The sequence below is a fragment of the Candoia aspera genome, chromosome 1 (assembly GCF_035149785.1).
Source record: "Candoia aspera isolate rCanAsp1 chromosome 1, rCanAsp1.hap2, whole genome shotgun sequence".
Taxonomy (NCBI): Eukaryota; Metazoa; Chordata; class Lepidosauria; order Squamata; family Boidae; genus Candoia; species Candoia aspera.
In genome coordinates, this window is record NC_086153.1 from 273439361 (window position 1) to 273455919 (window position 16559).

Here is a 16559-nt window from a genome sequence, read left to right on the forward strand (position 1 = left end):
GCTGGGAAAAAATTGCTAGTTGGGGAAAATGTATAAATGCACTGGGGAAAAAATAAATGGAAGAAAGGCTTGTGACTCCCTATAATTTCCATAATGTACTTTTAATACTTTATGTAGTGGACAGAGGTGAACTAGTGAACATGGCAATTCATTTTAGCCAATCCGTGATACTTCTTGCATTCTCAAATGCATCTAAAGTTTCTGTTCAATTTATTGGTAACTCTTGAATTCACACAGTTGCTGCATGAAGGATATTCTTTGAAATGTATACACAGTATCAGCCAGAAGGCTAAACATACTGTTTAAGAAGAGCAATCTATTTTCAATATTTTAACAGAATTGGTAAAATCATTTAGTTCTGTTCACACTTGGAAGACACAAAGTGAGTTTTCCTGTATTCATGTACTTCAGTCCATATATAATACATATACATATACATATGCTCATGCTCTAATGTATGAGCAGGATGAATTCAGAAAGATAGGGGATATTAGTGGAGATTCATTTTATTTGATTATTTATTATGTACATTTTTTCCTATTTGATATTTAGAATACAGTATTCCTACTTCTGAAATATTTAATCATAACCATGTCTTTTCCAGGTGAAATGAATGACAAAAATGTTCAAGTTATAGAATTACCTATAGTTGACAGCCTACATCCACGGCCTCCATATTTGCCACTGGCAATTCCAGAAGATCTGGCTGATAGACTAATTCGTGTCCACGGGGATCCTCCAGTATGGTGGGTCTCTCAGTTTGTTAAATACTTGATTCGTCCACAGCCTTGGTTAGAAAAAGAGATAGAAGAAGCCACAAGAAAACTTGGCTTTAAACATCCTATTATTGGGTAAGTGTTTTATTAAAAGACTCATAACCCCACTCATGTTTACTTCCATTGAAATCAGTAGGATTTACTTTTGAGAAAACATAATTTCCCCAAAACTCACCTTATTCAGCATTTTCTTTCAGATCAATGCTACTAAAATTTCTAAACTATTCGGGAATAAAGAAAGCTGTCTTAAAGTCCTTAAATTTCAAGCTCACAACACAGAATGAGGGTCCTCCCCTGTTCACCTCAACATTTGTAATTCAGAAGTACAATAACTCTGACTATGGAGGCTCCATTTAGCTATTATAATTATTGACCATTGATAGTTTCTATGAGTTTGCCTAAACTTTGTTTAAAAGTTAAGAAAGCTATCTTTTATGGCGTATGAGAATATGGGCAATAAATAATTGGCCCTTCAAATTCTTTAAGAAATGATTCTCAGTAACATCCAAGTGTCCTAATCTTTGTTTTTAAATGGTATTCATAGAAATGGTATGCAAACAAGAAATTATTATTTGGTGCCCATTTTTTAGTACTGTAGGCTATTGTTTAGGACCTAATCATTATCAAATAAAGGAAATTGCAAAGTGGTTTAGGCTGCTAGATTTTCTCCTGCGCTTGTAAAAAGGGCTATCATTTTCAACATGATTTTAAAAAACACACAATAATACTGTTTTTGTTTCTGTTTTAATTAGTCAAAGTAGTCTTATAGGCTACTGGCAATTAGTCTACCTTGCAACAGTGAATTTCACAAATTGACAATTTATTATATATGAATTACTATTATCTTTGATTTGTTTACAACCTAATGCCAATAACTTTTATTTGGAGTTCCCAAGTTTTCAGTTCTGATATTGCAGTGAGAGGAAAGAGGTTTTTTGAAACTTACAAATTTCAATTACATTCCTCATCAAAGTTTTCTTAACTAAAAATTACCAGACTTCGTAACATTTCCATTTATTTGTTATACACTGTCTGACGTAATAATATAATTAAAGTATACTTGTGTTTCTGCATTTTACTTCATCTGCCTTTTATCCTAGACTGAACTTTTCCAACCTAAGAGAATATATGAAGGTTTGGGACATTTTCTTAATATGAGGGTTTTTTTTTTAAAAAAAAAGGCACTGATACATGCAGACACACACAGAGAGAACTGTCTGGAATTTTATTCTGTCAAAAGGAAGATTCTAGATTGTGTTCTCACTCACTCCTGATAGCTGATAGAGGGAAAGATTTTTGCCAGTTTTCTGAAGCTTTAGGGCATCCTGACTCATTATATGAGAGGGTCCCTGAATTGCTACAACCAATTTTCTTAGGGACACAGCAACTGGAGAATTGTGAAAATAGATAATGTGCAAATGCTTCCAGATTATGAAAAATGGTCTTGAATTCATGGTAATTCCTGAGATTACTCTACTTGATTTCTACTAGTTGCGAAGTTATAGCATATCATAGTACAGATAGCAGATACTTCCAGTTGGATTTGGATTTGAGTTGGAAGCAAGTTAAGTCGTGAAAACAAAAATTAGTTGCTTAAGAGAATCATTTTTATAGGCATGCCTGTATTAATACATATATGCACTGACCAGAAGTTATTTATATTTCTAGGCAACTATTTCATCTGACAGCTTGTGAAACTTTCCAAAAGATAAAAGCAAATAAAAAAATGGGTGGAAGGAAGAGTGATAGAAAAGGATTAATAAAAAAGGATTAATAAATCAGAACAAAACCTCACCATAGGTGTATGGTAAACAAGACAACAACACATTGTAAGGATAACAATCATCTCTCCAATCCCAAAGGAATTAAATAATAATCTTTATAGATTGATGGGAGACCTGTAGTGTAGGAGATGTGCAAGTCTTGAGGGGAATGAGGGTTGGAGACAGCTCTGCAACCTATTTAGAATTACTAAAATAAGCCTGTCTTTTTCATACATCCACTTAAACTGAAGAATGTGGTGCACTGGACCCAAAGCATATAACATTTTGAAGATCATGACCTGCATTTTGAAACAAATATCTGAATTAAATTCTACTCTGTGATAATATAGCATATACGTTTTAGCAGAGTAGACTAGAACCTGTGTTTCCCTGCTGCGAGTCCAACATCTTAACCACTATACCATATTAGCTCTCTATATCATTTCACCACTATACCACACTTAAGATATATGCATTGTTTCTTAATACAAGTTTAATTTTTAAAAGGAGATAACTTAAATTTAGGCCTAATGGTAGGAACATGAAGTACGGACAGATAACAGATGACTATTCTGTAATGGCGTTGAAAGATATTTGCAAAATCATTATGGGTTGTTGTTGTTATTATTATTTGTTATATATCTAACATTTGCAAGAGGACAATAAAACTCTTTCCTGCAATGAAGCAATATAACCAATCCATGCCCTATGGTTCCTAGGCATTATTTTAAGAAGAAAGTCCTTGATCAAGTTTTTGATTAATGATAATTTGTTTTACTCTTTGTTCTGAGTTAATAAAAGATGTATAAGAGAAATCCCAAGTATCCTTTTATTTTCCAGTATTCATGTCCGTAGAACAGACAAAGTGGGAACAGAAGCAGCATTTCATCCAATTGAAGAATACATGGTACATGTTGAAGAACGTTTCCAACTTCTTTCCCAGAGAAATCATATTGACAAAAAGCGAGTCTATTTGGCTACAGATGATCCTTCACTATTGCAAGAGGCAAAATCCAAGTAAGGCATCCTTGTACACAGTTGTTGCAAATGTGGTTTTACATAGTGTAGATATGAATAATTGAATAGGTAGGGTGAGAGTATACAGCCCTGCCGTACTCCTTTCCCAATCTTAAACCAGTCCGTTGTTCCATGGTCTGTTCTTACTGTTGCTACTTGGTCATTATACAGATTCCTCAGGAAGCAGACAAGATGACTTGGTATCCCCATACCGCTAAGAATTTGCCACAATTTGTTATGGTCCACATAGTCAAAGGCTTTAGAATAGTCAATAAAACAGAAATAGATGTTTTTCTGAATCTCCCTGGCTCTTTCCATTATCCAGTGAATATTGGCAATTTGGTCTCTAGTTCCTCTGCCTGTTCTAAACCCAGCTTGCACATCTGGCAATTCTTGTTCCATGAATTGCTGGAGTCTACCTTGCAGGACGCGGTGGCACTGCGGGTTAAACCGCTGAGCTGCCGATCGGAAGGTCGGTTCGAAACCGCGTGGCGGGGTGAGCTCCCGTTGCTAGTCCCAGCTCCTGCTCACCTAGCAGTTCGAAAACATGCAAATGTGAGTAGATCAATAGGTACCGCTTCAGCGGGAAGGTAACGGCGTTCCATGTCGTCATGCTGGCCACATGACCCGGAAAATGTCTACGGGCAACGCCGGCTCTAAGGCTTAGAAACGGAGATGAGCACTGCCCCCTAGAGTCGGACACGACTGGACTTTACGTCAAGGGAAACCTTTACCTTTACCTTTACCTTGCAGGATCTTGAGCATTCCTTACTGGCATGTGAAATGAGTGCCACTGTTCGATAGTTTGAACATTCTTTAGTGTTCCCCTTTTTTGGTATGGGGATATAAGTTGATTTTTTCCAATCTGATGGCCATTCTTGTGTTTTCCAAATTTGCTGGCATATAGCATGCATTACCTCGACAGCATCATCTTGCATGATTTTGAACAGTTCAGCTGGGATGCCGTCATCTCCTACTGCCTTGTTATTAGCAATGCTTCTTAAGGCCCATTCAACCTCACTCTTCAGGATGTCTGGCTCTAGCTCACTGACCACACCGTCAAAGCTATCCCCGATATTGTTATCCTTCCTATACAGGTCTTCTGTATATTCTTGCCACCTTTTCTTGATCTCTTCTTCTTCTGTTAGGTCCTTGCCATCTTTGTTTTTGATCATACCCATTTTGGCCTGGAATTTACCTCCGATGTTTCTAATTTTCTGAAAGAGGCCTCTTGTCCTTCCTATTCTATTGTCTTCTTCCACTTCCACGCATTGCTTGTTTAAAAATAATTCCTTATCTCTTCTGGCTAACCTCTGGAATTTTGCATTTAATTGGGCATATCTCCCCCTATCACTGTTGCCTTTTGCTTTCCTTCTTTCTTGGGCTACTTCTAGTGTTTCAGCAGACAGCCATTTTGCCTTCTTGGTTTTCTCTTTCTTTGGGATGTATTTTGTTGCCGCCTCCTGAACAATGTTGCAAACTTCTGTCCAGAGTTCTTCCGGGACCCTATCTACTAAGTCCAGTCCCTTTAATCTATTCTTCACCTCCACTGCATATTCCTTAGGAATATTAGCGAGCTCAGATCTGTGGGTCTTCCCTAATCTCTTTAGTCTGATCCTAAATTGTGCAAGAAGACGTTCGTGATCTGAACTACAGTCAGCTCCAGGTCTTGTTTTTACCGACTGTATAGATGTCCACCACCTTTGGCTGCAAAGGATGTATTCAGTCTGATTTCGGTGTTGTCCATCTGGTGAAGTCCATGTATAAAGCCGTCTCTTAGGTTGTTGGAAGTGAGTGTTTGTTATGCAGAGTGAGTTGTCTTGGCAAAATTCTATCAGCCTATGTCCTGCTTTGTTTTGTTCTCCCAGGCCATGCTTACCTGTAATTCCAGGTGTCATTTGACTGCCCACCTTAGCATTCCAGTCTCCTGTGATGAAAATAACATCTCTTTTAGGTGTGTTGTCCAGTAGGTGCTGCAGATCCTCATAGAACTGCTCTACTTCAGCTTCTTCAGCATCTGTGGTTGGGGCATATATTTGGATCACTGTGATGCTAGATGGCTTGCCCTGAATTCGAATTGAGATCATTCTATTGTTTTTGGATTGTATCCAAGCACTGCTTTAGCCACTTTACTATTAATTATGAAGACTACTCCATTTCTTCTGTGGTCCTCTTGTCCACAGTAGTAGATCTGGTGGTCATCTGATGTGAAGTGGCCCATTCCAGTCCATTTCATTTCACTGATGCCCAAAATGTCTATCTTTAATCCTCACATCTCACCAATAACCACATCCAATTTGCCCTGGCTCATAGATCTTACATTCCAGGTTCCAATGGTGTGTTGATCCTTAGAACATCGGATTCGCCGTTCACCACCAGCACCATCGGCCGCTAGCCGTCCTTTCGGCTTTGAGCTAGCTGCGTCATCATGTCTGCGGCTAGTTGAACTCATCCTCTGTTCCTCCCCAGTAGCATTTTGACCATCTTCCGTCCTGGGGGTCTCATCTTCCGATGGTATACCGACATATCTCTGGTTGTACTGATCCATTTAGTTTTCACGGCAAGAATACTGGGGTGGGTTGCCATTACCTTCCCCAGGGATCGCATTTAGTCTGACCTCTCTGTCATGACCTTCCCGTCTTGGGTGGCCCTTCATGGTTTAGCTCATGGCATCGTTGAGGTGCTCACATCCAGCACCACAACAAGGTAACGATCCTTTGCTGAAGATATTTATACAATATGTTCTATTCAATGTTTCCATCTGTTTCAGGACCTTACCAAACTTCACTAACTTTGTCTCAACATTATTTGAAATCATACCCAAATCTTTTTTTGGCTTTTAGGATGGAGGGTAGAGAAAATAATATTTACATTAGAAGTTTCCACCACATAGTGTTGGTGTTTGGGATGAAAGTAATTTTCTACTGGAGGACTGGGCCACAAGAATACTCCTATCCTTGTTGCATTGCAGAATCAGGGCAGGCAAGCAGAATACTGAGCAGAGTTGTGATAGATCCTCTGGCTTGGCATGTTTCTTTGCCCCTCTCAATCCAGTTTATTATGTTTAATGTGCTCTGGAGTCTTATCTCCAGCTTAGTCACACTTATAAAGATCATGGTCCCCTGCCATTCTCCAGCTCTCATTGATATATCACATGAATCCCTCATAACAGCAAAACACAATAATTATTTTCATTTACTTAGTGATTGTTCAGTTACACATTAAACTTGTAAGGAAAATCAGACTTATAACCTTGAATTCCTGCTTAATTGTTCCTATTCAAAGAGGATAAAAATAGGAGTATTTACCCCTAGGTGCAGATCTAAGAAAAACTGGTTGCCAATCAAGATGAAAACTGATAGGAACATATTAGTAGCTAGGATATAATATTGGAGAGAAAATTGAATCAAGAGCTGAATTAACTAGCCCTTTTCTCTCCCTCTTCTTACACGACTTGGCAGAATAATATGCTGCACTCTGATTACAATTTCCAGTTAATCCATATATGGACATTGTTACAGTTTCACTTCCTGTTTGGAAGGGAGACACTGGGATAAATTACAGTATTTTCTTCTAGTCTGAGGAAGGTTATCTTCGATACTGTCTTCCACAATAACTTCATCTGTCTGAGCAGTTTGGCTGTTAATTACTGGGTTTCATATATCATATCCTGCCAGCCATTCTGTGCCCACCTTTGATGCAGCATCACTGGTCTGCAATGTAATAGCATTCCTGTTCTCTTCCTGTTCATTCTGTCATGACTTCTTTAATTAGTCATGTTTGCAAATGAGTGGATCATTCCAGTATGACTTTTCCATTAAGCTGATCATTAATCACATGGTAAGTAATCTTTGTGAATATATTCAAAGGTTTTTTTTTTTTTTTGCTCAAACATGGAGGTTCTTTCAGGTTTGGTAAAGCATTCTGTTTCCTTCCATATTGTCTTAACAATAATCCAGGTAATTCTAACATATAATATCCTGGGTATATATTTGTTATTAATTTTTTTTCAATTTTGTCCTGGGAGCCCACATTCCAATATGGAGACTAGAGATTTGCTCTGTGAAAACCAGTCCCTTGCTTCCAAAGTAAAGGATGATGATGATGATGATATATTAAACTTGTATGCCGCCTGACTCTCAGTGACTGGGCAGCTCACAACAATCAAAGAAATTACAATAAAATCAATAAAAAAGGGCAAGGCACAATGAAGCGAGGGGTCTCACTCTCCCTGGCCAAAGGCTTGGGCGAAAAGCCAGGTCTCCACAGATCTTCTAAACAAGAGCAGAGTGGGAGCCATCCAGACCTTGGGGGGGAACCTTATTCTTGTGGGCAAGTGCTGCTACAGAGAAGGTGTGGTTTCAGGGTCCCAGTAGATGACATCGTTTAATCAAAGGAATCTGGAGTGCACCAACCCTGCAGGATCAAACCAACCAGGTAGACACTATCTGTCTGTTACATGTAATGGCTGTTACATGGCCATTCTGAGGCATGCTCATTACTGTTCGCTCTGCCACATTCTGGACCAGTTGAAGCTTCTAAGTGGTCTTCAGCGGCAGCCCCACGTAGAGCACATTGCAGTAGTTAAGCCACAAGGTGACTAGGTTATGAGTGACTGAAGGGCCCCCTAATCTAGGAAATGGCACAATTGGCGCACTAGGTAGAGTTATGCAAAGACCTTCTTGGTCACGGGTGTTACCTTCTCATCAAACAGAAGCAGCAAGTCCAGGAAAACCACCAGATTGCACCCCAAACTTGAAGGTTCCAAGGTCAAAGGTAGAATATCCCAGATAGGGGTTTTGCAAACACCCGCAGCTGCATGGTCTTGGTAGGATTGAATCAGAGACGGTTCCTCCCCATCCAAACCCGCACAACCTCCAGGCACTGGGACAGAATCTTGACAGTCTTAAATGGCTAGCCCAGGGTAGAAAGATGTTGATGATACTGAAATCCAAATATAATTTTGTTTTTCTGTGGCACTCTTTTAAAACATAAGAATATGCTGCTGAGCTTAAAATCCAGTGATGGATAGTCTGAAATGATGACTTAGTGCAAACAACTATAATGATTGCTAATGAAAATGAAAATAAACACACATACCAAGTGGATTATTTATGTGTTTGCTTTATACACCTACCTTTCATTCTGTCATAATATTTAAGGCAGTCTACGATTTAAAATTTGAAAAAGAAAAATACATTAAATCAAAATAATAAAATAATTCATGCGGCTTAAGGATGTCTTTTCAGATCATGAACTCAACTTCTGAGGTAGTATATCAGTAGCCTGGGAATGACATTGGAGAAGGCCTCCTGTTATGTGCTTAATAGACAGGCCTTTGAAAAAGAGAAGCTTCTTCAGTTGGGCTTCTTCTACAGATCTCACTGCCCATATAGCTTCATAAGAGGAGAGACAGAACCAGATAGCTAGGTTCCAAGCTATTTGGGCTTTAAATGTTAATAACAACACTTTAAAACATGTCCAGAAAAAAAAAGGCAACTAATACAGATTTTTGAACATGGTTCTGATTTCTTGTTCAGGTTAGTAGCCTACTGTTGAATTTGTAGCAACAGTAACTTCTAGAGTCTTTTTGAGGGTATCAAGGGTCATGTAGAATGTGTTGCAGCAATCAAGATGTCATGTGACCAAGGTATAGATAGGTGTCGCTAAATCCAGTTAGTTTAGGCATAGTCACACCTAGCCCACCAGCTATTATAATGCAAATAGGGTTCTTACCACAATCACTGTTTGAGAATCCAGTGACAGTTAAGGATCAAGGAGCACTTCCAGGTTGCAGATCTGTCTTTTCAGGTAGGGTCAAGCTTTCCAGTTCATGAACTGAGCAGCCATTTCCTTCTCAAAGAATCACAGAACTTAACTAAGGTCTCAGCTTTATTGCAAGCCCCACCAGCCACCCCCACCCTATGGGAAGATTATACCACCAAATGACCAGGAAAGCAAAGAAGTCACCACCCCCTAGAACAGGGTTTCCCAAACTGTGAGGTGTCCCTCTCTTGAGGAGGTTTAGACAGAGTCCAGGGGAGGTGTGAAAAACCTTTTAGTTACATTGTTATAATAAATCTACCTTTCCCAAAGTTTCATTGTATTGTTTTCCTTGTTCATTTGTGTTCATTTTGGTGTTTGGGTTTTTAGGGGAATTGTGTGCATTAAGATTACACTAAAGGGAGGTGTGATGGCAGAAAGCTTAGGAACCCCTGCCCTATAATCAGGTGAAAGGCCCCAGCCAGTCAACTCTGGGATTAGTTACTAATTAAGGGGTCTGATCAATCCTATCTGATAGTGAAGACCTCTCTCTATTTAAATTCAAACAGTTCTACTGAGTTTCCTGCAAATATGGCTTCTGTTTCTCCCCTTGGAGCCTGGTTCATCTTTGCATTCCTTTCCACAGCAGTAGACAAAGCATTGTTTTCAACCTTAGAAGTCTCCCTTCTTCTCAGTGCCCTGATGGAGGAAAGGCAAACCTATATAGAACATGCTGAATTGCAGTCCCCAAGTCCAGTTTCCTGTTAACCAAGGCTTCTCCATGTTGTCTGGATTTAATTTCAGGGTGTTTTTCCCCATCCATCTCATTGTACTGATTGTTTCCCTGATGGTAAATGACAAGCAGCATTTAATATGCATATTAATGGTATCCAGCTTTAGTTATCTCTTCCAGCAGAAAGATGCCATGATTGATGGTATAAACAACTTTGGAATAGATATAACTAATTTTGCTTCTTATGAAATGCAGTCAGAGGTTTTCAATTCGTTACTGAAATTTGTGCCAATAAATTATATGGTCTTCATTGTTATTCCTAAGTGTCAGTTCAAAACAAGGCTCCAGAATTCAGTCTCACTTAATAGATTATGCAGAAATGCTACACTGTTCCCTAAAGAAAAAGCCTGATGTCGTGATGCATTTTTTCAGATATCCAAACTATGAATTCATAAGTGACAATTCCATATCATGGTCAGCGGGTCTTCATAATCGATACACTGAAAACTCTCTGCGGGGTGTTATTTTGGATATACACTTCTTGTCTCAGGCAGACTTCCTTGTGTGCACTTTTTCTTCACAGGTAAGCTAATATGTGTTGAAAATTTTGTGGTATATTAGATATCCAGTAGCACACATACATGAAATAACAGAGGGATACAGGATATTTTTAAATTAATCAGTAGAAATACATAATATAATTATCCATCAGTATTTTAAAAATTTATGTAGAACAAGAAAACATATATTTTACAAATAAATAAATAAAACAGGTGTTGAAGGGTTTTTTTCCAAATAAAATTTTACAAGAATGAATCTTTATAGTTTTGGTAAGGAATAACATGAGAAGTTGTGGCAAAAATTAATGGCATTATGAAAATTGGAAAGAATAAATAGAATTTTAATATTTTAGGATCAGTAAAAAGTTATTTTGCTGTAGTTTAGGAGAAACAAAATGAAATATTCCTTCATGCATCTTTTGTCTGGTGGTACACATTACGCCAAGGTGGCTACTAGTTTAGCTACTACTAATGGCTACTATTTTAGAAGGCTTTAGATATTAGTCACATTGGTGGGTCAGAATCAAAGGCAGAAATGTGCTTCAGTCCATGAATGTAATACCTGGCTACAATTTCTTAAAACCAAATACATCTTTCCCTGGGATTGCACAGCAGCTTCAGAATGCAGTCCCATGACTCAGGTAAAAGGAGCTGCAGTCAGGTGTTACATATGCATCGCGAAGCACTTTTTGCTGTTGAATCTGAAGTGCTGTCTGTTAATGGATTATCTGTCTCCAAAGTATATTACCCAACACCAGATGATGACAACATTGAGAAGTGTTTTCTTTATTGTATACTATGGGTGAGCTGCTAGAAACATTGTGATGACTAGTCCTGGATATCTCTGAGTACACTAAATAAAAGTACACTAAACAATTCAGTGATTTATGTTCTTACAAGGAGTCTATTCTGAAATGTGGGCATCATACCAACTACTGATTTGTATCTATAGGGCAATGTATATCAGTCTTTAAATGCCAGTTAAATTGCCCATTGATTATAAACAGATTATTTAAACATTTTAGCTTTTTAAAAATAATAATATTGCACTGTGAACATCACAGAAGCACTATTGTCAAGATAATAGATAGCAGTTTCTATATCTTGTGTGCTGGGGTGGATTGAGTGCTTTGGTTCAGTCCTGACTTTCTTTTAGCCTCCTTGTCTCTCAATTCTTAGCTCCTTAGCTTTATTATGTTCTGGGTTCTCTTCCCATCTTCCCAATTCTCAGTCTACCTCTGTATGAGGATTTGAATCTCAGCCAGACAGCCAGTTTCTCTTTCCAACAAAAATAAGCTGGACTACTTATTTGATTTTCTAAGTCATATAATTTGCTATGTGCTCAGTGATAGATGCTTCATTGTAATAACTGTAATATAATAGATTTAAAACTTCCTTAATAGCAATAAGGTGTTCCCCATCTATCATGGTCCCTGACACAATATCAGTTAACTTCCTGCATTAATGATGCATTTCTTGATTCTAAAAACCATAATTCTTCATAACTTTCAACAGCATTGCAAAAAAATATGTGTAGTTTTTTATAATCCTATAATCTACCATGCTTTACCACTGAAACAAATTATCTGCAGAAAAAGATAATTTAGCAAGACAAGAAACCCAAAGAGCTGCCTTGCACATGTCAAAATGCATTTCTGGTTGAGCAAGATATTTCTGGATCAAAATTTTGGTCTTTTTATGTATTGCGCTACCCTAACATGGCATGAGGAAAAACAGCACAGGGTGGATATGCTCAAACACAGCTGATTTACCTTCTGTTGTTTTCAGTTGTGTGTTTTGGTATAATGTAAATCAAAGGGATCCCAGACATAGCTGCCTGAAGATGGGGTGGCAACACCAGTTCCTCAAAAAGTAGATGGCAGACTTCAGAACAGTTTAAAATTTTACAATTAAAATAGAATTGGTACAGGGTTCAATAAAGATTATAGCAGTCAGGAGAATTTAAACCTGTTCTCCCTTTCCCATGATCCTGAAGAAAACAAACAAACCTCTGAAGCCGCTATTTATGCAGGCAGAGGAAATTGCCTTATTAGTATCCATTAGAAACTTTATTTCAAAGTAGAAAGAGTTAGGGAAGAGAGGAATTTTTATCTTGACCAGTGTTTTTCAACCTCAGCAACTTTAAGATGTGTGGACTTCAACTTCCAGAATTTCCCAGCCAGCGTGCATCTTAAAGTTGCTGAGGTTGAGAAACACTGTTCTAGACCATGACTGGAATGGAAAGGTTTATAAAACATCCCCAAATTCCATAATTATATTATTATAATTATATAAAACTATAAATCTAATTATATTCTGTGTTCCTGCTATTTTATTTTGTAAAAAGTTATATTAAATGCAAATATGCATTTAAGTTAATATTGTGACCATTAGACCACACTAAAAGACTGTAGTGAAAATAGGCTTCTTTTTCCTCCCAATCACCACACATGATGATATATAATTGTATATAATTTGTATATTTATAATAATTTGTATATTGTATAATAAATATACAATAATTATATTTATTATACAAATATATAATCATATATTTAAGAAGGATTCAGAGAAATTGGAACTTAGTCCTATGAAAAGGGATTGAAGGAACTGAGTATGCTTAGTCATGAGAAAACACAATTGAGATCAGGGGCAGGTGGTGATGGAATATGATAGAACCCTTCAAATACCTGAAAGGAAGTTATGTAGGATGTCAAGACTTGTTGTCTCTCATTTCAGAGTGCAAGACACAGAATAATTCATTTAGGTTACAGGAAGGCAGATTTCAACTGAATGTCAGAAAAAGTTTCCTTACAGAGCAGCTCAGCAGTGGAACCAGTTATTGTAATGGTATATGGGAATGACCTTGAGGGACAAGGGGAATAGATGCTATCTAGGAAATGATCAGATAAAAGAGGGAAGAGCCCGCAACTGTTTAACAGTCAGAGAAAGAAACTTAGGAAGGATCCACCCTAACTGATCAGGCTGTAAAAAAGAGATGGCAGATTTGTACTTTCAGGATTGCAAGATTCTATTAATGTAGCCTTACAATAAAGTAGAATTTGCTTATCTGGTTGTTTCCTCTCTGGTTTACCTGGGAGAGGTCATCAATCTTGCAAGTCTCCTACCCTCTTCCAAAAAGAGGAATTTCAAGAATGGGCTCCAATCTTCAAGGAACCCTGCTACCCACTGAACTTCTGGCAGCAGCATTGTAGATGCACAGATGACCAATTTACAGAATGTCATGATACAACTAACGCAGCAACTGGGACAGAATTTGCCTCAACCGCAGCAGCACAACAGATAGTGGCCCAACAAATGCTTCTGTGTTTCCATGGGAGCGTGCCAGAGAAGTTTCGAGGGGACCAGGATCAACTCTGGACATTCATCGCTCAGTGTGAAATGTTTATGGCAGGCAGGCTGGTGGAGTTTCCCAGTTACAGGCAGCAGAGGTTCTAGGTGCCTTGAACCAATTCTGAGGAAGGCCCACTCAAAATCTGAACTTGATCCAAAAGAATCATGTAATAAAGGTTCTTTAGGCTCTGTTAGGTTCTACTAAAGGGGGTAATGGAGGATATGTGCTAATTTTGTAGTAGCAGAGTTTTGAAGGATTATTTAAAAATTCAGTAGGGAGCTGTATCAGATTTGTAGATGCTGGCTGGGTAATTCTGGGAGTTGAAGTCCACACATCTTCAGGTTCCCAAGGTTGAAAAACACTAGTAGACTGATGTAACTTAAGCCATCACTGAAAATGTAATGGACAAATGGGCATCATTGCTATCTACAGAAAAGCACCCAGTCTTAAATTAGAGGTGGATTATGTACAAAGCAAAATGTCTAAAAGAAATACAGTGATGCCAACTTTATATTTTGTGCATTCATACCCCATTTTGCATATCCCCAAACAGTTTACAAGTAGAATGGTTTGAAAACAGTCAAATCATATCAACCTAAAACAATAGCTACCATAATACTGATGTAGAGAACTTGAACTCCCAATCCAAAACCACTGGAGGACCAAAATATTTCAGTCCTAATACACTTATTAAGGGATGCGGTGGCGCTGCGGGTTAAACCGCTGAGCTGCTGAGCTTGCCGATCAGAAGGTTGGCGGTTCGAATCCGCATGACGGGGTGAGCTCCCATTGCTAGTCCCAGCTCCTGCCAACCTAGCAGTTCGAAAACATGCCAATGTGAGTAGATTAATAGGTACCGCTTTGGCGGACAGGTAATGGCGTTCCGTTTAGTCATGCCGGCCACATGACCACGGAAGTGTCTTCAGACGCCGGCTCTTCGGCTTTGAAACGGAGACGAGCACCGCCCCCTAGAGTCGGACACAACTGGACTTAATGTCAAGGGAAACCTTTACCTTTACCTAATACACTTAACATCCTACCTGGTTTTACAGTCATGTAATATACCTTAATAGTATCTCGTCAAAAATGTATTATGTCGGAATTAAATTTCAAAGGAAATAAACCATAAAGGTTACTGACATCTCCATTTAGTTTATTAATTATTAAATAATTAATAAATTGTCAAAATTATAGAACACCCCAGCTCAGTTGATTCTGGGTAGCTTACAATAAGAAAAGCCAATAAACAATTCTCAAGATGGCATGATATGATAAAACTAATTAAAAACCAAAAAAGGTCCAAGCCTGGTAACACCAAGGAAAACCACTCCTCATCCCAGGGCCTAGGGAAAGAGCCAGGACTTCAAGGCTTGCTTGAAGGACAGCAAAGTTGGAGCAACACAGACTTCTGGTTCCCTACTATTCCAGATGACACTGTTTCAAGGTTGGGATCGTTTGGATTTTTTGTGAAATACAGTAAAAGGGTGAGGAGAGTTCCATTCCATTCCATTACTAGACGTATGTTAAGAATAAACAGAGGAAAAGCCTAATGTACATTTGCATCAGATACGTTTAACCAATGGGCAGGTGCTAAATAATACAATTTTGATAATATTTTCTCAATTATTTTTCTAGGTTTGTCGAGTTGCTTATGAAATCATGCAGACATTACATCCTGATGCATCTGCCTTTTTTCATTCCTTGGATGATATTTATTATTTTGGGGGACAGAATGCCCACAACCAGATTGCAATTCATGCTCATCATCCTCGAACTGCAGATGAAATTCCTATGGAACCTGGAGATATAATTGGTGTTGCTGGAAACCACTGGGATGGTTACTCCAAAGGCATCAGTAGAAAATTAGGGAGAACAGGTTTATACCCCTCCTACAAAGTAAAAGAGAAAATTGAGACAGTCAAGTATCCCATATATGAAGAGGCTGACAAATAAAAACAGTGGAATAATTCATAGCAACTTTTACTTTGAACTATTACAACCAACCATTCTGTTGACTTTCATAGGATGTGAATTTGCATTTTAACATATGGTTAAAATGGAAGCCTTTTATTGTTCAGACTGGATGCACAGCATGGAACAATTGATAGGGCACTGTTTGAACTTACTTTGTTATATGCACACTGCACACATGCACACTGATACACATTCAGCAGGAAAACTGTTGTTTTATACTCTTGGTCTTTCTGAGGATATGTCCCTCCCATGAATCATACATGAATTTTGGGCTCAGTTCTTTGCCATTAATAAACAATAAGACTTTTAATACTGCTGCATTATGTAATTTCAGTGACATGAGCATATTTTGTATGTGCAGACTATAAAACATGGTGCCTCTTTCTGAAAGATCAGTGACCTTTTAGAAGAGCCATGTCTACTCCCTGTTGGGCAAGAATTATGCTTGCCTTTCACTGATGTTATGACCACTCAACATGCTCCAACCAACAGATTTTAAAAAATCAGAATAGATATTTCTTTACAGGATTTTTGTTAGCAATTTCATTGATTAATTCATCTCATTAATAATAAAAAAAAGTACATCCAACTATACAATAATTGTCTGGTAGGAACTTT

General features: G+C 38.1%; 1 protein-coding gene across 4 annotated transcripts in view; it reads left to right on the top strand.

Annotated features, from left to right (window-relative positions):
* Window positions 1-16251, top strand: part of FUT8 (fucosyltransferase 8) — a 119671-nt gene extending 103420 nt beyond the window's left edge. For all 4 annotated transcript variants that reach the window (XM_063289762.1, XM_063289766.1, XM_063289763.1 and 1 more), the window contains 4 exons: window positions 605-851; window positions 3380-3556; window positions 10485-10635; window positions 15603-16251. In XM_063289762.1, coding sequence (XP_063145832.1) covers window positions 605-851; window positions 3380-3556; window positions 10485-10635; window positions 15603-15920 — 893 coding nt within the window. In that variant the 3' untranslated portion in view covers window positions 15921-16251. The remainder of the gene's footprint in view (window positions 1-604; window positions 852-3379; window positions 3557-10484; window positions 10636-15602) is intronic.
* The last annotated feature ends 308 nt before the right edge of the window (window positions 16252-16559 follow it).